This window comes from Neltuma alba, unplaced genomic scaffold, assembly GCF_004799145.2.
Source record: "Neltuma alba isolate B1F8T4 unplaced genomic scaffold, ASM479914v2 tig00002178_pilon, whole genome shotgun sequence".
Taxonomy (NCBI): Eukaryota; Viridiplantae; Streptophyta; class Magnoliopsida; order Fabales; family Fabaceae; genus Neltuma; species Neltuma alba.
The window spans coordinates 437,786-460,262 of NW_021632769.1; the positions used below are offsets into that span (position 1 = coordinate 437,786).

The 22,477-nt window shown below is 33.6% G+C and overlaps 1 protein-coding gene across 1 annotated transcript; it reads right to left on the reverse strand.

The window, feature by feature from the left end:
• Nucleotides 1–470: 470 nt before the first annotated feature.
• On the reverse strand, nt 471–2,594 carry LOC114719571 (receptor-like protein 14). Its single transcript, XM_028905083.1, has 4 exons — nt 2,590–2,594; nt 2,232–2,515; nt 1,063–1,143; nt 471–637 (listed from the first exon to the last, which is right to left on the reverse strand). Exons 1-4 carry the CDS (start codon nt 2,592–2,594, stop codon nt 471–473), a joined length of 537 nt encoding a protein of 178 aa, XP_028760916.1.
• Nucleotides 2,595–22,477: the final 19,883 nt, after the last annotated feature.

Consider the following 22,477-nt stretch of genomic DNA (forward strand, 5'->3'; position numbering starts at 1 on the left):
AAATTCATTGTTGCTAAGTTCCAATAATAAAAGATTCTTCAAATTGCACAGGCCTCCTGCAACATAACATTTTTCTTCATTAAATTTATTTCGTCAGAACAATGTATTTAAATTAATATTGGGACCAGGAAAAAAAGCCTCAACATTGAGCCCAAAAATATGAGTAAAAATGAATTATTAAGCCATTTGCTTTTATTAGTTTTAGCTTGTCCATGTGTCTAAATACTGCTCCATCTTCTTGTTGTTGTTATTGTTTTGTCAACTGTTATTTGTTTTGACTACATTATTTTAAACTACTGCCGCATGCCAGTTAGGAGATGGATTGGAAATCGATTTCATTGAACAGTCGACTCAATTTGCACGAACAAGGAAAATTTGACCGTTTAATTAAAATAAAAATTTTTATCAGCAAATCTGATGTTTATTGGCGAATACTCAATTAATGGATTATTTTCTTTTCATCACAGATGCTATAAAATATGATGCGTACCTCGTTGTGGCAATGATCCAGTCAGGTTGTTATTATCTAATGTCAATACCGTGAGGGAAGCCAGAGACGTAATAGATTCTGGAATACTGCCCTCCAAGTAATTAGCACCAAGCCACAGCGCCTCCAGATTACGTGAATGAGAAAGGTCTGTCAAATGCCAGATGCAAATGTGTGCGTTAAGCCACAGCTCCTTCAAATTAATTAGTGTGTATATATATGTGTGTGTTGTTAAAATTTATTGATAGTGAATCTGCTAAGTAAGAAAACGTCATCTTATCTCTTTTGACATTTCATTCAATTCTTTCAATTAAATAAAGGCACATAAATTGTTCGGTTGAGATGCTTATTGGCAAAGGTAAATAATTTGACTTCCCAACAAAATCAAGATAAAAAATAGAAACTTTCATATATTTAATGGAGAAAACTTTGTCTATATCTTCCTTTTAGCATTTTTCTTAAAATGATGGCCCGGTAATCTTTTTTCTAAAAATAGATATACTTTTGATGCACGTTTCAGTAACTACATATGTCGCTCAAAATATAGGATAATATAGAAGACAAAGATTTAGCACCGAAATATGGGAATTCTCTGAGCATATTGTATTGTAAGTTCAACACTTCCAAGTTCGCCAGCCTGATATCGCCAAGCAGCCCTGCCCCACAAACAACATGTGATCAGTTACTATGAATGTTAGTGGGTATAAAGAATTATAAAAAAGTGAAAGTTTGATAATGTAGTTTTTATTAAGGTTGCTTTGGGCCCCTTCATATATCCAAGAAAATATCTTGCTTAATAATTTATTTTTTTAAAAATATTTAAAACACAAATCAAAACGTTTAGTATCTCAAACATTTTAAAAAATATCTTACTTGATTATATTTTTAAAAAAATTAGTAATAAAGCTTTTGGTACTCAAATTTAATTTGTCTCCGTTATCATTTGGTCTGTGAAGTTTTAATTTTTATCAATCAAGTTCCTAAAGTTTCATACGCAACTTTTACTCCCTCTGATGCTACCTATAAGATATAAATGATTAAATTATGTAGATTATATGGTTTGTTGAAATTGCTTAAAGGCAATAAATATGTAAAAATGTATTTTTTTCCAAAAATAATAAAAATGGTGAATGAGGGAGAAATTGAGTAAGAAAAAGATAAGTATGAGAGAGAATAAATGAAGTGATATAACATATAATTATTGGGAGAAAATATAAAAAATTGGTTCAATTTCATAAATAAAGCAAAGTGGGGGTTATCATCCTTGAATTAATGGTTAGCGTAGCAAATGTGCGTTTAGGATTATATATCTTCAAACCATAATGACTAATTTTGTATGATTACGAAACTTTAGGGACTTGATGTATAATAATTAATTAAATTTCATGGACCAAATCAATAAGTGAAGCAAATTTGAGGGACGGAAAGTTTCATTATTCCAATCAGAAAAATCATCCACACATATTCAGCTAGAACTAGAATGGACTCTTACCCCGGCAAATCAGTGGACTAAAAGAGGAAACCAACAAAAAAGAACGAGATAAAAGGCAATGAATGATATGATCATAATCATTATTAACTATTTTTTTTACCGTAACTGATGTGCTTTTACATCTTCAAAAATCACAGTTCGAAATACTAATAAAAATGTCGGTCTTAATTAACAATGTATGTTTATGTACTGTGTGTGTGTGTGTATATATGTATGCATGAATGATAGAATAGTTAAAAGAAAGAGGGTGACCTGACAAGTAATTCCCACGCAAACGCAACACTTGAAGCTGGATGAAGGGGAGAAAAGAAGAAGCATTGAGTGACCATTTGATGTGTCCCAACTCTTCAGCTCTTGTGTAACTCAAATCAATTACTATCACTCTGTGAGTAGAGTTGTCACACTTAACAGACTCCCAAGTGCAGCAATCAGAGAAGGTTTGGTTATTCCAAGAAGGAAGAGAAGAGCCATTTGGAAAATTGAAAGCTTCTTTCAATTTCAGAAGAGCTTCTTCTCTTCTTTCAAGCACCCCTCGGCTTCTCCATTAAACCCTAATAATATGAATATGATTATGGCCATCACCCACCGCACCTCTTCTCTCACTGAATACCCCATTTTTCTCAATGCATGTCTTCAACTGCGTGTTGTTCATCTATATATAGAGGCCCTATCTTTGCCTGCAAGACTCAGATTGGGCAGAGGCAAAAAAAAAGCTCCACTTCATATCTGACATGTTCATCTAGTCCGAAAATTTTTTTTTGGGGGCCGGGGGGGAGATTAAGATTCCTTCCCCGAAAGACACGATTATATTGACTTGACCTCTCAATTCATGGTCTTGACAATTAATTGCTAACAATGTGCATTGCACAAATTGTTCTATTCTTATCACTATTGATTCAAAATCAGTGCGAGTGGCCATTTCTGCAAACGTATTAAAGGGAATCTTAAACGCCAGATTGTTGGTAGACAAGGTTGACGGTGCCACGAAGCACGAAGTAAATTATACATATATACATCGAAAGCTTTATTATGCACCATGCGACTATTTACAGTCATGAATTTCTATGACACATTAATTAGGATATGCATTTGGGCATAAATTTAGAAGATTATGACTTAATTTGTCTCCTCCAAGTGTATATTTATGTATTAGGCCTTTAATATACTGGTGATTTGGGCTCTCAATGCATATTGTAGCCTCTTAAGATAAATCTCTTCATTTAGGTATTCCTAACCTTGGATGATTTGGCTTTGGGTTGAATTGTTAAATGTAATGTTGATGTCACATGCATGTTGCCATGAAAGGCTTGATCAACATGTAGGACGCCAACTTGGACGCGCCACCTGGATGTAACTTTATCCGCTTAGGACACCTTATAAAATCACATCACATCTTATTTAGCCACTTCAACATCTAACTCATCCATCTTCCTACGTTGATCAACTGATAGTGTTCTTTAAAAATTTGGTGAGAGATTAATAAGAACCAACTTGGTAATTTAAAATTGGAAATTTCAAAGAGTATCTTGCAATAATTTTGTATCTTATTTAATAATTTATTCTTTGTATTCTTATCATGACTAATAAAAGTCAGTGCATGTGCCTTAACATTCTGCAAAATATACCCTACAACGCGCATCACATTGGGCCGTCATTGACCAGCTGCCATCCCACATCTCACGTCTTGGATGGCTAGACATCTGTACGCATTCACACTACTTTCATAAATCAACCTGCCAGCAAGAATGACATTTATCATAAAGTTATAAGGAGTCAAGTTCTGAGAGGAATTTAACGTATAGTTTCCTTGTGTTGAATCCGGGTCGTGATTATGACAAGTTATGAAGTTGCTGATGAGCAGAGAGGATTGAATGACATATAAATCTCATTCGTGTGTCATTCTTCGATCAAAGAAAACTACAGTTTTGTTTCACAAGTGAGGTTCTTCAACGTTGTTAACACACACACACACACACACACCCCTATATGCTTCCTGCATGCGTGATTCTGTATATCTCTTTGTAAAATTTGAGATATATCTTCACACAAAGTCTAAATATGCAGTTTCATTTGCAATTAAGTATTGTTTTGGTTGATTTATGTAGGCCTTTGTCTCAAGTTTCCATGGATCAACCCGATCCAAGAAGTATTCTCTCAAGTGCTCCCCTTCATAACTGACACAAATTTGGAGTCGTTAGTCAGAAAGATTAGAAAAAGATGAAAGATTCCTTGCCCCCAAAATACACGATGGGGCTTGACGTGACCTCTCGACGACTTATGATTGATCCTCACAGTTGTTAACAATGTTCACCACACAAATAAGCTTTATATCTGTGTGTGTGTGTATTCTTATCAAACAAACTTTGCCCCATCAAAGGGAGTTTGGAAAGCCAGACTGTATATGGTAGACTGAGATTTTTGCGCAGAAAGTAAACTATACGTCTAAACTCTGAAGTTTATTTCTATACGTTTATCTGTGTTTAGCACAAAAATTGACTCCTAGGCACTCAGTTAGGGCTAATTATTAGGATAAAAACTTATAGAATTAATCTAAACTGGATTTTCCGGTTTGAACTTGATTAGCCAAAGACTGGTAATTATACAAACAACAAAGATAGAAAAAATATACTACTTACAGTCCTAATTATAAGACTTTATTTGTAGTCTACAAATGAGATCTTATAATGAGAACCAAAGTAGTAATAGGTGAGTTGGTTTGCCAAATAAAAAATTATTTCCACTAATCTCTGCTTGTTTTTGGGTCGTGTTCATTGGTTTTAGACTCTGTTTATTCTTGATCTTACATTTTAATCATGCACATTTGTTTTTAAAGATTTATAGTATTTTCCTAAGAGCAGTGTTTCTTTTTGTTTTGTTTTGTTTTTTGTTTTGTTTTTGTTTTTTTGCGCCTGCCTAAGATTCCTCAGTGTGAGTCTGAGATATGGCATGTTTATGCACATAAAACACTTCTATATATTTTAATGAATTTTTATGTTAATTGTCGTGTTTTATATATAAAGTTTAATTAGGCTATAGCAAAAATTACGTACGTTCTATAATATTACAATTTAAGTGTGTTTCAACAAGAATCAAATCTTTTAATTACTATGGCCGAGTTGCTGTAAATCTTAATCTTGATTATTTTATATAATTCCAAAATGTAACATCATGCTATATATATAATTAACTAAAATCAGATTCTGCTTGCCTAAATAAATTTAAAGCCTAACCTTTTACTACTATACCTGTTGATTATTGATGCGTATAATAAGAGTCTCCTGTTCAGCTTGTCTCTCTCAGAGTAGACATTTATAGGAGTAGATTATAAATGAAAATTGATCAGATTATAATTTGGGGAAAATCAAAAAGATTTTTTTTCTCTTAACATCTTAATTAACTACCATACAATAGTACACGGAAAGTAAAATGAAAGGGAAAAAAGTATCATTGTTTCACATAAACTGATAACAGTAATGAAATCTTGATAATCAACATCCACAGCAAAATTCAACTGAGAGAAACGTAACATTTTGCCAAATTGAAAAAAAACACAGCACTTGCTTTGTGGCAAACAACCAATAAAGCTAACAACCATGCAAGACTTGAAAAGTAAGTCACAACCAACAAAGCTAACAACCAAGACTTGAAAACCAAGCCACAGTCTAACCCCGGTTTTGGGGGGGGTGTTAATATAGTCAATGGCCAGAGATCCCACAGACTTATAAAATAATAAAATTAAAATGTATTTTTATAAAAAGAATTTCATTAAATATAAATCACAGACTTATCAGTCTGCTATTTTGGGTGTGATTAGAATCTATGACACATAGAAACAGATCTGATCTATGATGGATTGTTCAAACAACGTTGGGACACAGCGCAATTTTAGCAGAAAATATCTAACAAAACCATAGTATACACTGCAAGAACCTCTTGCAGATAATAATCATTTTTCCTATATATATTGTAACGGCCATATGGTTATGACAAATGATGTAGTTTCTCGCTGAATGGGTCGTGATTATAACAAAACATAGAGATAAATTAAAGTTGCTGATGTCATTTCCGCAACATAATTTAAGAAAACTTGAGTTTTGTTTTATAAATGAGCTTTAAGGTTTAATATATATGTTGGGTTTAATTAGCACGTAATATGAGAATTATAACTGTGAATGTGGAAAAAATGCAGAATTTGAAATGATAGCCAAAGATACAGACAAGACGAGAGAGGGATCAAAACCACAGTCCCACGGAAACTCTTTCCACTTTGATAATTGATGATGTCAGTTTCGACATCTCTGTGCGAAACTTGGCTCAAAATCTTTCCACAAAACTGACAATCTTTTGGTTATTGTGATCGTCTGTTACATGATCAAAATTTTATGAACTACTAAAAGGCTATTCTTTTTTGCCTCCACCCATGAAATAACTTGTCACCGCTCTCTCTAATATGACTAGTTTGTAATTGAAAATGTAAGGTTTCAAATAAAGAACGATAATGACACCTAGAAAAAAGACCCCACATGCTCCTGCAAAAGTTCATAAGAAGGCGTCTCAAAAATCATCTGCTTCGAAATGATGAGTTTGCTTGATTCTCCCTCCTTTTGATTTACTATTCTCGAGTCGCTGTAAATCTTAAACCTTGATTATTTTATATAAATTCTGAAATGTAACATCATGCTAGATATATAATTAACTAAAATCAGATTCTGCTTGCCTAAATAAATTTGAAGCTCAACCTTTTATTACTATCCCTATTGATTATTGATGCATATATAATAAGGATGCCCTGCTCATCAGCTTGTCTCTCTCAAAGAGTAGACATTTACAAGGGCAGATTATAAATCAAAATTGATTAGATCATTTTTTTTTCTTTTAATATCTTAATTAACTCCCATACAAAGTACACAGGAACTAAAATGAAAGGGAAAAAGTATCATTATTTCACATAAAGAAATAATAATAATGAACTCTCAATAATCAATATCCACAGCTAAATTCCAGGGCCTAGCAGCAGTATAACGCAGCAACACTGCACAGCAAAACAACGTAGTCAAACAAAACATACCAATTAATTAGTTGACCTTATATATATATAATCTACAATCTAATGGGAAAAAAAATAGTACTACCTCCTGTCCTAATTATAAGAGCCAGTTGACTAATTTGAGGAGATTAAGGAAGTAAGTTGAGTTAGTTATTTATCCTAAATAGGTGTTGTTTTTCCTAAAATATCCTTACTAATCAAGTGTATTGACTAGAACTATCATTGTTAGAAGGGCTACTTTGGAAAAAAAATATATAAATATGAGAGACAAAGTGGATTGGGGTCTTATATTTAAGACCAAAATAAAGGTCAAACAGGGTCTTATATTAAGGATCGGGGGTAGTATATGCAATAAATTACAAATTAAGTTGGATTAATTGTGTTCTGTGTGGGAAAAGATGTGAGATGAGAAAGTGATGAGAGAGGAACCCACCATCCTTTCCAGAAGCCTTCGCCCTTACATTTGGTGTCAGCTGGGATCTGTGATGAATCTTGAACAGCTCGCACGGTGGTGGGATATCCAGGTGGCGGTGTTTGGTGGTGGTGATAAGCCTGACCCGGTGGAGGATAAGCCATCACTGGTGTTGATAGCTGATAAGCCTCTGCATGTGCATAATCATATCATCCAATCTGACATATATCAAATAAACAATAATACAGCAAGAAAATGATTAATTAAGTTGAATAATTCTACAAAAACCTGAAACTTGGTTGTGTTGACTCATAGTATCTGTCGCAGGTTTTGCACTAGACTGAGAAAGAACGAGAGAAAAGAGAAGGGTAATCATATATATTTCTTATAATTAACTAATTTACCTAATTTTTATAATTTAATCAAATTAATTTAATATATCTTATATTAAAGACCGAAAGAATAATAATTATAGTTAATGGTTAGATGCAGGGCAAACTATGAAGTAGCTTGAAGGAACCACTTAAACTATGTACGTTTGGCAAGATGGTATTTTAATCACAAACCGTATCTGATGTACATATAACAGGAAATATAGCAGGAGGCTCTTGTTGATGGTAGAGATTTATGGTTAATAAATATTGATGAAGTTAAGTTCGTTATCTTCTGAACGACTGGAACAGAGAGGCCGAGATGAAATAGATGAATGTGAATAGCCTTTATAAGGCTGCTTCATGTTAAACATTCTATCAAATAATAATTGTAACTAATAAAATTGTATCGCAATGGTATTTATTATAAATAACTAGCTCAACAAATTTTTTTAATCTACTCAAATCAGTTGATTAACTCTTATATTAGAGACCGAATCATTTCTTCAATTGAAGAAAAGTACATTTTTGTTTCATAAGTGAACATCAACGTTATCATATCTGACACAGACTTCCTGTGGTTTAGTGTGAAAGGTTAGAAAATGATGAAGAATCATTGCCCCGAAATACACGATTGGGCTTAAAGTATCCACTCAATTTATGATTGATCTTGACAATTGCGATCTATATTCGCCACGCCTAACAAGTTTTATATTATTTATCACAACTGTTCAAAAGTCAGTGCTTTTGCTTTTGACATTTCTGCACAATCCAACAAATTAAACTATGTGTTCATATGTGTTTAGTGCTTTTTTTCCTTTCTTTTTTTTTTTAAAAACTTTTGAATTAGTGGCAGACAGTAATTAACTGAGATTATACACAACTTTTTGTTTGTTTACAGGAAATCTTCCATACCATTAGATTATGAGACCGTATAGCACACTTGAGTTGTAGTCACTCAGTTATGATTAATTAGGATAATAATTCATTGAATTTGCAGTTTTGAACTTGCCAAGAGTCTCCAATACACGTATCAAGAATAATACAGTGACAAAGAGTTAGGGGGGGAAAAAGATTGATGTGTGCGTGTTTTTTCTTTTTTTTGGGGGGGGGGGAGGTGGTCGAACATACGAACAGGGGAATCATAGTAAGATAATTAAAAAAAATAAAAAAAAGAAAGAAAGAAAGAAAAGAAAGATGCATATCGAAACCGCTTCAAATAAAAAGAAATCATTTCCATTTATTGCTTCAGTTATCAATTTAGTATATGAAGTTTAATTTCTATCAATTAAATTTTTTAATTCTGTAAATAAGATATAAATAACTAACAAATGCATACTCATGTGGTTCTATTTATAAGTTCAAGAGAAAAGATTTCCTTTTTTTAAATTTATAAGTAACATCATTAAATTTTTTACATGAATATATAATTTTATCTTTTATTTATTATTGTGTGAATTATTATTTCTCAGAAATTGTGTGTGTATACACATTAAATATGAATAAAATTAGAAAATTATTAAACTTTAATACTCCTTCTCATTCTTAATATAAAATTTAATTTATAATTTAAAAGTAAACCTTATATCAAAGACGAGAGGTAATATAAAGTTGATGAAATTTAAAATTTTTCATGATTATAATAAAACATGCTAGAATTGAGTTATATATGAGTAAAGACGCTGATGTTTCAAGAAAAGGAAATGTAGACCAGGTCATTTTTCCTCTACATCTCTGATCTGACAGCCATGACTATTCAAAACAATGCTCACGCTTTGGCATCCAAATAAATGCCCATTCAAGGAAATCTCAGCGAATTAATCTAATCAACTAAATTTGCCAAACAGTTATACCAATTCTAAGTCCCGTTCGTTCCATACAAACTCACGCCTCCTTCACCATAATCTAAATGACTATTTTTTCCCCATTGAGAGGTTATAAGGCCTTAGCATCTGCGTTTTGCACTAAAATTGAGTTTTATTCACTCAGTTATGATTAATCAGGATAATAATTCATTGAATAGAATTGATCTGCTAAACCGTGAAGTTGTGGTTTTGAACCTGCCAAAGTCTCCTGTGTACGTACCAAGAATAATATTATGACAGGGTTCGGGAAAAAAAAAAGGTGACATGCATATAGGGTTGAACATGCATACAGTTTTTAATGTAAGACCTAATTGAAAAATTAATATTGACCATATATGTAAAAAAAATTATTCAATACGTATTACAAAACAACAGAGGGAGAGACGTCATACCAAAACCACTTCAACTAAAAAAAAATTATCTCCATTCATTCCTTCGGTTGTCAATTTAGTAGACGACGGTCAATTTTTATCAATTAAATTTCTAAATTCTGATACGAATAACTAAATTATGAGGGTAAAAAATTAGTAAAAATTGGTTTACAGTAATAAATGTATAAAAAATTGATTTTGTTTTTAAAAGAATTTCATACTTATGGAGAGAGGGAGTGAATGAGCAGAAAAAAAGAGATGAACACGATGATATAATTAATGAGGGAAATAATTAAAAAATTGATTAAAATTTCAAACACCTTTTTGCTTTGTTTGGATCGGAATAAAAGTTGGGACAAAAAAATAGGAGGAAAAAAATATTAAGAAAAGATAAAATATTATCATCTCTCTTACTTGAATGGAGGGGAGAAAATTAAAAGAAAAAAAGAAAATGAGTAAATATGTTAATGACTAAAACACTTTTATCTCCATGTCAAAATATATTATGTTTAAAATCATTCCCAAAATCTATCTCTTATAATTAAATTTTTGTGATTAAAATACCACAGTTTTAACGCTAATACAAATCTTAAGCAACAATGTGTATATTTTCTAGTGAAAAAACAATTAACAATGTATGTATTATATGTATGAATGATAAAATAGTTACAAGGACAAGGGTCACAACTACCACCGCACCCCCCGCACCTATCCTCTCACTGTATATTTTACCCTTTTCCAATTATGTTTCCTTAATTGTCTTGTAAATTGATTTTATGTTCTAGAATGTCCTCAGTATTATAATATTTACTCATTTAATGAAAGGAGAATTACAATAAAGTTCTAAAAAAATTATTATTAAAAAGTCTCAATAAAATTTAGGTCTTGTTAGCTAATTAAATTTTTAAACATGGATTTTTTTAACTAAATTTCCCATAGTACAATTGGTATTCCCATCTATTGCATATATATTTTCAATAGGAGATCATGATTACGACATTCGTGTGGATGTTATTTTCACAAACATATTCTTCGTAAAGAATAAACACAACACGATTGTCTCAATAAAGCCAACCAAGACCTGAAAACTGTCACACCTTACTTATATAGTACCTTAGCAGTCATTTAAAACCATTCCAGACCACTTTAGATGATCTTAAGCTTAAAAATTTCAATTTGGATGTTAATTTTCGGAAAATTACTGTTCACTGTCCAGTTTTCAGATTACAGGTCCAACTTTAAAAAATCATAACTAATTCTAGAAAACTCGTATGGAGGTGTTCCAAAATTCTACGGAAAGATATTTCAATGCTCTTTAAGGGAAAAATATTCAACTGAACTCATCCTCACTGAAAACGTACAGTTTATTGGATTAAAATTACTATTCATTTGGTAAAATCTGGACTTTCCAGATTCTGCGCCTTAACTTCGAAAATTCATATCTCATTGTATACACATCCAAATGATGTGATTTACCACTCATTTTAAAGCTTGGGATATGCATTATAAGTGTACCAAATTCCGTAGCTTAACTCATTCATATGATAGGTCGAACTGAAGCTTGAAATTAACTGCTTCAGAACCTACGTTTTATCCCTTAATATCTCTTTACTTTAATTCTTTTTATTTCTTTGGCATACCTAACATGGGCTTACTTTTTCCCATTCATGCTCATATACTTTCATTCATGCCATAAACATCCTAAGCACATACATTGAATTGATGGCATTCATAACATAACTTACAACATAGGAGAATTATACATTGAATAATAATATCAATCATTAGCATTAATAATTCTTCACTTCTTCTCCTTGCTTCTCATGCCCTTAGTGCCCATCATTGATTTGACCTAAATGGTTGGTTAGAGAGGGGGTGAGATTCGGGGGAATCTCAGTAGCAAACATTACCACATACATGCACAAGATGGATGCTAGTGTACGGTATGTAGTTTTTCATAAATTTAAGTTAACTAGTGACATGCCATCATGCTTTATGCTTGGTATAAAAATGCATGGCCATGGGAACATATTAAAAACAGCATTTCCAGCAACAATCATCATGTCACAACATCATTCAAACAACAAATACAAACCAACACATAAGCATACCATGTCAAGCACATAAAGGGTAAGTTCACTACCTTGCACCTCAAGCTTTCCTCTTACTTTTCCTTTGACTCCCTTGACTTTCCAACCATGTGGGCATTCGGTCAACATCACTAAACATCCTCTTGGATGTTTCAAAGGTCCTAAACATAACCATAATGATGACACAATCCATTAGGACCATTAGATTACATAAAGTTCAAGACTAGCTTTCTTGGACCTCAACCCCTTTCTCTTAGTCTTAGGGTTTTCTTTCTAACTTTTCTAATATAAATCTTATCATTTTACATCCTTATGATCTATTTCCTATCAATTAGGACCACTTTAGATGGCTTTAGATTCAAGAATATCAAATCTGGAAATTTTGGTTCGCGGGTAGTGTTCACGCAGAATCTCCAGAATTTTTGATCAACTTTCAAAATTCATAATTAAATCTAGAAAAATCCAAATTGAGTGCTTCCAAGTCTCACTGAAAGGTAATTAAGTTAAATTGAAAGGAAAAATAGTTTCAGGAACCAATTCTACGCTGAATAGCACCGGAATTGTACGGAATCGACACTCTTCTAAAAGTTCAACACTGTTTTCAGATTTCAATCTCTAACTTTGAAAAATCACCATAAATCGTACACATATCCAAATGAAGTGTTCTACCCATGGATTTAAAGCTCACAGAGTGTAATTTAAGCATGCCAAATTTCAGAACCAGATATGAACAGTAACTAATTCGAAAAAGCCATCAAATCAGCACGTAATTCTTCCAATTTTCACATAGATCCACTTGGATCTACCATACTTTGAGGTGTTCTAGCAAGATCTAACAACCAAACTCCCTTCCCCACTTATCAACCATTTCGACCAGCCATCAAAAGGGAGAGAAGACATATTTTCAACCATAAAAGAGAAAGAAACCAAGGCAAGAACACATCTAGAGCCAAGAACTCACCTTGAACCTTGATTGTATGACCAAAGTTGATGCCTTTCTCTTGGTTTTCCCTCAAAACTCTCTCTTTTTCCCTCTCTTCATGCCTTGCACAAAATTTCCATCTGATTTAGGGGAGAGATGAGCTCATTAATGTGTACAAAATATCCCACCAACCATCATTAATGTTATGCCAAGTGTCATTAGCCTACTTAATCTTAATCCTCTCTCTTAATTAACTTAAATCATAATGTAATTAAATTCCAAAGTCAAGATCCTCTCCATTGGTAGCTTGACATTTGGAAAGCTTTAATTACCATCCATTAAAGGCTTGACAAGTGGCGACTTGTGGCCCAAGTAAAGTGCAAGACTCTGATTAATACTTTATCGGTGCACTTTTACTCCGGGTTTAACTTCTTTTCTCTAATTACAGTGCTCTGGCCTCTGTAATTATTTTCTGTCAGATCCATAAATTCTCTTTAATTCTAGAGAGTATCTATGAATTTTCTTAGCCCATAACACTTCCTTTAAGCCTTGTATAAAATTCATTTACTAAAATACCCTTTTATCGGCAAAACCGGCTCTTTAATTTCTTAAAGCCACTCTACTGGCCTTTTGGTTACGGGACTAATTTTATAAATTAGTACAACCTTTCAACCATTTAACCTCATTTTTGTATACACTTTTGAGGTGTCTTGCTATTTCAAATAATTACCTCAAACGGTATACTTTTTACCGGTCACAACCTCATAAATTCCATTTAAGCTACCTCAGGGGTATTTTCATCTTTTCTCTTCATAGAAGAGCCTTAGAATATTATTTCTAATTTTCTAGGATTTTCTTGGAGTTCTCTGCGTACTCTTCTATTTTTACCCCTGTTAGTCATAACTTTCTGAATTTACAGTTTAGTCCCTTCTTGGACTTAGCTTCATATGATCCTCTCTTTGAGGCTTCTAGCTTAACCTTTGGCCTGTATCTAGTCTCTTTTCTCTTTTTGGGCCTTCGAGACTTTACTAGAGTCTCTAACCTTAATTATACCCGAGCCCCTGAAAACTTTTACTTTGCAGTATAGTCCCTGAAACTGCTTTAACTTCCTTTTTCATCTTTGGGACTTCTGCTCACAGGGGTCTGGTAACCTATTTAATTTAGGCTATTTCTGGAACTTCTAGGCCTAAAAGTCTGGATGTTACAAAAACCGAGTCACAACCATACAAACAGTGGAGCAATATAGTCAATGGCCGGTGATCTCCAAGAATAGAATTATTATGTATGAAATGAATCTCTTTAAAAACAATTAAAAAATAAGAAATCAAACACTTATCAATTCTCTCTATTCTGGGTGTGATTAGAATTTATGACCCATAGAGACAACAACTCTGATCTGTTATAAATCTGACATCTCATGTATTATTCAAACAAACCTGGGACAAAGCGCAGTTTTAGCAGAAAACATTTAACGAAACCATAGTATACTGCAAAACCAAATGTAGCCGGAGATCATCAGAACCGAAGCTCTGTTGGGTACGTAGTAAATTCTCGAAAATTGTAGGCATGCGGCATATATAGTTAAAAAATCCGCTTCAATAAGCTCAGTTCCAGGCATTGCGTGCACGGAGAATTTATGTGCCATCCTATAGCAGTTGGCTATAGTAGTTGAGTTGACTCATAGCATCTGTTGCAGGTTATGCACTAGACTGAGAAAGAAAAAGGGAGGGGCAAGTATATATATAGTCTCGATCTCGATGGAGACGAAAAGAATGAGCAAAAGGAGAATAAACCAAGGGCTATAATTACTTGTAATTTTTTTGTAGATGATTTTAATGAAAGGCTCCCACATGGATATTGGGCGAAGAATTTGCAGAAAGCGGAGAAACAAACAACAGAAAAAGATATCTATATTTGGCTAAAAGCTATCAGTTTTAGGTCGTATATTTGGTAAAGCAATGAGCCAGTTTTATCATAAAGCTAGAAATATAGCTCTAATATTTATTGATGATGTTAAGAATCGTTTGCTCAAGATAATTTATGCTTCTGTTTAATTATATCTGTTTAATCAACGTTCACAACCTCTTTGGACTAGAAGTAAGCGATGGAATAATACATTTTTCATCAATAAAAGTTCTTGGCATTGGTTCATATGGCTGGAATGAACTAACATTAGATTTTGAAATATCAGTTAATAAATTGTATCCTATGGCAATAAACATAGTACCTTGCATTGAATTTGTTTGTTACTTTTGCATCACTGATTGGTATTGTTAATCTCATATATGATAATAATTATAGTTAATGGCCAGATACAGGGCAAACTGTGAAGTAGCTTGAAGGAACCATCTGCACTACGTAAAAAAATATTGCATTACTTTTTGCCTGTGGTACTAGTTTGCTGCGTATATCGCTGCTACCTTAATGTACATTTTGGACTATAATTCTTCTCAAGGGAATATATATGGAAAGCGTCTATTGATATGAACTATACAGATTTAACCCTTTTTTCCACTGAGATAATTTTGATAATTAGATTGTTAGCAGCTTTTTGTTTTGGACCTCAAGGAGATTGTTTGTTCCCCCTCCTTGAACTCTTGAAAACAAGCGCAGAACCCCTCTTGAACTCTTGAGAACAAGCGCAGAACTGAGCTTAGTAATTTCATAATGTATAAGTTGAATTTAGTTCCAAGAATGTGAATATAATACTCATTACAAAAAAACACGCCCCTTTACGTTACTATGAGGAGTACAAAAATTGTGTGAGAAAAAATATGAAACCAAAAGGAGCTAACAAGAACAAAATAACACAGAAAGCAATCAAAAGTAGCAATCCAAAACGTAGCAGCAACAGAGAGCAGCACAACTACAATGAAGAAAAGAAAAAGAGACAAAACAAAGTTAATATCAGGTAATAATCAATTGAAAGAGAAATGAAGATTCATTTAAAAAAATTTTAAAAACAGAGATATTATGGGAACTCACGATCATTCCCAAGAAACCATCACCCCTACTCGTGGTCTTCTGCAGAACACTCTGTTTTGGGTCCCAAGAAACATCATCCTTTGAAGGATACCCCATTGGTGGAGGCGCACTCACGGTCGGCGGCGGCGGCGGCGGCGGATATGCTATTACCGGTGAAGGATACGACACTGCAAATTCATCATATATCATATATAATCTCATTAATTAATATTGTTAATTGCATTTACTAACACAATATAATGATATAACAGAGTAGTAGCTTGTTGTGGAAGAGAAAACTTACCGGGAGGATCAAGCTGATTGTAATGATGATTCATGATTACCAAATAATATTGAAGTTGACAATGATCTTATGAACTATATGAAGATACGGGTAGACCCGAAAATGAGATGAGATTGAGATGCTATGTAGGACGCATATATATATATGGTATAGGTGCGCGAATGGTGGGCGGCTAAGAACAGCATGAAAGCGCCTGGGAGTAGGCAGTTTCGGGGAAGGGATCGACCTTTCCATTGCTAAGGTTGCTTAATGCTCTGTGCTTCCCTCTCAAAGCTGACAATATCATCAACTGTGCCCAATGAATGCGATAATGTTTTGATCGATCGAGTCATATTTTTGGCTGTGACTTTGTAGGGATTATTTAAAAAATAATAAAGAAATGAAGAACAAAAAGAAAAAAGATAAACCAAAAAAAAAAAGTAGTTAATTTTTGCGAATAAGACCGACCCATATTTTTGCTGAATCTTGGAAGATTTGCATTATCATTTACAGTCTGTTGTATGTTAGGTGCTAAAATTGGATTTGATTGCACTGTACGTGGAGACATGCTTAAACGTATGAATCAACTTCAACATGCTATGGGGATTTAGGCGTTAAAAGTAAATCCGAGAAGCAATGCTCATAAATAAATATTGATGATAGGAACAGAGAGGCAGAGACGAAATAGATATATAATAATGAAGGATTTTGAGAAGGAGATTGCTAAGTTATACGTACACATATAGGTTGGAGGCAGCGGCAGCCACGGTAGCTTAATGGAAGGTTCGAATAACATTATGAAAGCACGTGGTGAAGAAAGATGAATGTGAATAGCCTTTATATAAGGCTGCTTCTTGCTCTGTTTCTCTCTATTTATATACTCAAAGGACACAACAAGAGCAAGCTCATTAATAAAAATTTGTCATTGCAAGTTTATGAGCGAATGTACTTTCACGTCAACATTTGCTGTTTCATTTAATAAGTTATTTTATTTGACCATTCAACTTATAGTCAAGTACTATGCAACGCTATGTTATAAGTCCAATTATTGAACGAGACAAAAGAAAATTATCTATATTTAAGTAACATATGGTCTTATACCTCGGCAGATCCGCTGGCCAAAAGAGGAACCTAAGAAAAGAGAAGAAGATAAGAGACAGTTATTGATACGGTCTTAATTTTTTAATAATTTTGCATTGTAACTAATGTGCTTTTACATCTTTTAATTAATTTTTTGTGATTAAAATATCACAGTTTGATAGGCTTATGAAAATATCAGTCTTAATTAACAATGCATGTCTATGTAATATGCTGGCTGTGTGTGTGTATATGCATGAATGATAAAATAGTTAAAAGAAAGAAGGTGACCTGATAAGCACTTGCCGTTTAAATCCAATGTTTGAAGGTGGTGGAAAGGGAGAAAAGAAGAAGCCTTGAGTGACCAGTTGATGTCTGCCAACTCAGAAGGTCTTGTATCCTTCAAAAGGCGGCTTATGACTCTCTTAGTGGAGTTGTCACACTCTAGACTCCCAAGTGCAGCAATCAGATAATAACTTACTGATGAGCAGGGAGGATGTGAATGGCATATATATATGTATATATATCACACGTGTCATTTCTTCAGTTTTGTTGTGAGCTTCAGCGTTGTTAACAACTAATAATTTATACATTTTGTGCACGTGTGATTGTTTGATATCTTTGTATAAGTTTTGAAATATATTTTCACATAAAGTCCAAACATGCAGTTTCATCTGTGGTTAAGTATTGGTTTGGATTTGATTTATGTAGGTTTTTGTCTCAAGTTTCTATTGATCAACACGATCCGAGAAGTATTCTCCCAAGTGCTGCACTTTATAACTGACGCAGACTTGGAGCCTTTTAGTCATAAAAGATTACAAAAAGATGAAGATTCGTTGCCCACAAAATACACGGTCGCTAACAATTAATGTTCACAGCACAAATAAGCTTTATATTCCAAATCTCAGTGCATGTGCTTTCGACATTTCTGCACAATCAAACAAAATATGCCCCCATCCGTCAAAGGGAACCTGGAAAGCCAGAATCTATGGTAGACTGAGGTTGCTGCGCAGCAAGTAAACTATGCGTCTAAACTCTAAAGTTTTCTATCTATTTATCTGTGTTCAGCACCAAAATTGAGTCTTAGTCAATCAGTTATTGTTAATTATTAGCATAATAACTCATTGGATTAATCTAAACCGAATTGGTGGTTTTGAATTTGATTAGCCAAAGACTCCTATGCACCAAGAATAATATTACCCAAAAAAAAGTTGGGAAAATATATAGTTGATATGTGCGGTCGAACGTGCGAACGGCTAGCCAAATAAAAAATTATATCCACTCAATTTTTTTTTTGGTCTTGTTCATTGGTTTTGGACTCCGTTTATTCTTAATTTTATAGTTTAATCATGGACAGTGCGACAAAAGTTGCTGTAAGGTATCTTTAAACATTTTAGTTGTCATTAAATTTTATGCGAGCCTGTACTTGTTTAAAGATATGAAAGAATTACAGTATTTTTTGAAGAGTCGTGTCTCATGTTTTTTTATTCTCTCCCAAAATGGGAATAACATATGTAAGGGGAGGAACAGCAAGATATGAAAGCAGCACAGAGTTGATAAAAAAATACTGTGGGACTCAACATAGCAAATTAAAAACAGAGCTTTTGATGATGACTTGTGATCTCACCTTCTCTAACAGAAGAAGCATCATTGGAGGGATACCCCATTGGTGGTGAATATAAAATCACTGGTAAACATAACATCACTAATTAGTATTGTTAATCTCATGCATCTATAGTTAATGGTCAGATACAGGGCAAACTGTGAAGAAGCTTGAAGGAATCATCACTTAAACTACGTTTGGCAACATAGTATTTTCATCACAAACTGTATACGTTATACCTATAACAATAAACATAGTAGGAGGTTCTTGTGGATGGTAGTAATTCATTGTTAAAAAAATATTGATGAAGTTAAGTTGATTATCTTATGAACGATAGGAACAGAGAGGCGGAGACGAAATAGAGATGATAATAACGGATTTTGCGAACGAGATTGCCAAGCTGTGCACACACATGAGAAATAATGATTCGAATATTCCAATTAAGTTTCCTTTCTGATCCTGAGAAGACTCGAAACCAGCAGTCTTTTGGTTATTGTAATTCTCGAAAAGATCACCAAGCCATCTGTTACATAATCAAAATCTCATGAACTATAATTAAAACTGTTTTCTTTTTTGCCACCACTCATACATATAACTTGTTATATCTCTCTCTAATACGAGTAGTTTGTAATTGCAAATGTAAGGGTTCAAATAAAGAACTGTAATGATACCTATAAAAAATACTGCAAATGCTCCGGCAAAACTCCATAAGAAAGCATCTCGAAAATCATCAGATGCCAAATGATGAGGTTGCCTGTTTCTCCGTGCTATTGAGCAATTTTGCTGCAAAGGGGGACCGCATAGAAAAGGGTTTCCTTCATAACTAGCAGAATCAAAAGTTGAAAATTGATTTTTCATGTCAGGTGTTGTTCCCGATAGATTATTATGAGCCACTGAGAAGAAAGACAAGGAGTACAACTGAGTTAGTTGTGCAGGAATGTAGCCTGATAATTTGTTGTGTGAAAGATCAAGGCTTTCTATCTGCTTGAGGTTTGAAAACGTATCCGGAATACGCCCTTTCAATTGATTGTTTGACAAATTCAATGCATGGATAGTGCCTAAGTATCCAATTTGTGCGGGAATCTCACCTATCAATTGATTACTCGAGATATCCAACCCAGACATGAAATCTAAAATGCTTCCTTTGTAAGATTCATACCTGCTTTTTGTTGTAAAATCTACTTCTTGGTCCTTATACAATGTAACATTTTGTTTTTCTTCTGGTATAGAAACTTCACCAGTCAAAGGGTTAAATACATACATTGGCAATCTCGTAGCCCATGACACAATAAAATGTCCTATTTTAGTTTCCCTTGGTGCATCTACCTTCCCAAATGTGATGTTATTCAAGCAATATGGTATGCCTCCAGAAAGCTTATTTTCAGAAAGATCTAATAAGCTTATATTCTTGAGCTCGCATAAATGCACTGGAATAGAGCCTTCAAGTTTGTTTCCCTTTAACATGAGGACCCTTAAACTCAAAAATGAGCTAATCAGTCTTGGAATTTGACCAAAAAAATTGTTATTTGTCAAATCCAAAATCAACAGTGAGGGAGAATTAGCCAAAGGCAGAGGTCCCATGAAATGGTTGCCCTGCAAATGCAAATACTTCAACAATGGCGTATTTGGACAACTTGGCAAAGAGCCATTGAATTTATTGTAAGAAAGGTCTAGATATGTAAGTTCAGTCAAGTTGCAAAAGCTTTTTGGTAGTGGACCTGTTAAAGAATTCTTTGACAATATGAGGTAGCTCAAATGTTGAAAATTTCTGATCCAGCTAGGCATTTGACCAAATAATTGGTTGGCACTTATATCCAACATTCTTAATTCAGTACTATTCATGACCCCACCTTCTAGCTTTCGTCCGAAGTTATTGTTGTTGAGATCCAAAAACAACAAATATGTGAAATTTGATCCTATGGGCAAACACGAGCCACTCAGGTTGTTGTTTGACAACTTCAAAAATCTCAACTCATTGTTACCCTCACCAAATTTTTGGGGCAAATAACCAGATAAATTATTATTTGACAAGTCAAGATCATTCAATTGTCTCATTTCACCTATTGAAGCTGGAAATCCACCTCGCAACAAAGTTGAAGACATGTCAAGAGAGATCAAGTTGGGAAAAATGAAGCCAATATGAGAAGGTATTTCATCTCTAATAGGGTTAGAGGAAATATCAAATGACTCCATGTGAAGCAATTTTGAGGTGGAATTAAGTTGAAAGGGACCGGTGAACAAGTTGTGCGTTAGATTTAAATCATTTAATCCCGTGTTGTTTGTTAAAAGCCATGAAGGGAAAGTTCCTGAAATGTTCAAGTGACTAAGTTCTAGAAATAGCAAGTCATATTGATAAAGAAGAAAAGTAGGCATTGTTTTATTGCTGGCTTCATTCAGAGTGCAGTTGCGGATTACGAAAGATCTCAACTGGAAGGAAGGGATAAATGGGGGATTCTCAATTTCAAGCCTGAGGTTGGTATTAAAGCATATGACTCTAAATATTTTGAGGCTGGAGTGGTTGGCAAGCAAAGACAATGAAAATGACCCACTGAAATTGTCGTCAGAAAGAGTAATTGCTGTTAGGGACCTCGAAGAATGGAAGAGTAAGGATGGAAAGGTTCCTTCAAAACGATTTTGTTGAAGATCAAGTGTACGTAGAGACATCAAATTGCCAAGGCATGCAGGGAGTTGACCCTCCAGTTCATTGTGGGAAAGATCCAATAATGTAAGATTCTTCATATTACAAAGGCCTCCTACAACATAGCGTTTTCCTTTATTAAATTTATTTAATCAGTCCATCAATATAAAGAAAATTTATAAAACTTAAAATAACAGCTTAATACTTTGCCGGCCAAAAAAAAAAAGGTTAATCCTTTAAACTTTAAGATTCGACGATATTTTTTCAAAAATTGGTTTCTGTGGTCTAAATTAATTTTGCGAGCATGTTCAGCTTAACAAATGCATTTAAATTAATATTGGGCCCCAGAAGCCCGAACATTGAGCCCAAGAATATAAGTAAACTAATAGGGTATATTATCACCAAGTGTTAAAATTAAATAAATAAATATAGATAATGCAAAAAGAAAAAGAATAATAAAGTCATTTTCTTTTATTAGTTTTATTTAGCCAGTGCCTGAAAGTGCAACTCATATTACTTGTGTAATACAGCTCGATCTTATCATTATTTTGTCAACAGTTATCTGCTTTGAACCCCCCTTTTTTTTTCGAGCTGAATGCTTTGACCCCATTTTAAGCCACTAGTTTCATGAATAAATCATGCGATAGATTTTAAGTAAAATTTTTTTCTCAAGAAATTTGATGTTATTGGTGGAATACTCAATTAACGAATTATGTTTATTTCACTGCAGAAGGTATAAAATATGATTCGTACCTTGTTGTGGCAATGATCCGGTCAGGTTGTTTACGCCTAATGCCAATTCGGTGAGAGAAGTAAGAGACAAAATAGATTCCGGAATACTGCCCTCCAAGAAAT

Excerpts from the sequence above, each read along its gene's own strand:
- LOC114719571 (XM_028905083.1), bottom strand. Across the intron at positions 1,144-2,231 it reads GCGTGGGAATTACTTGTCAG|GGCTGCTTGGCGATATCAGG; the intron begins GTCACCCTCTTT and ends TTTGTGGGGCAG. Across the intron at positions 638-1,062 it reads CAGAGAATTCCCATATTTCG|ACCTTTCTCATTCACGTAAT; the intron begins GTGCTAAATCTT and ends GGCATTTGACAG.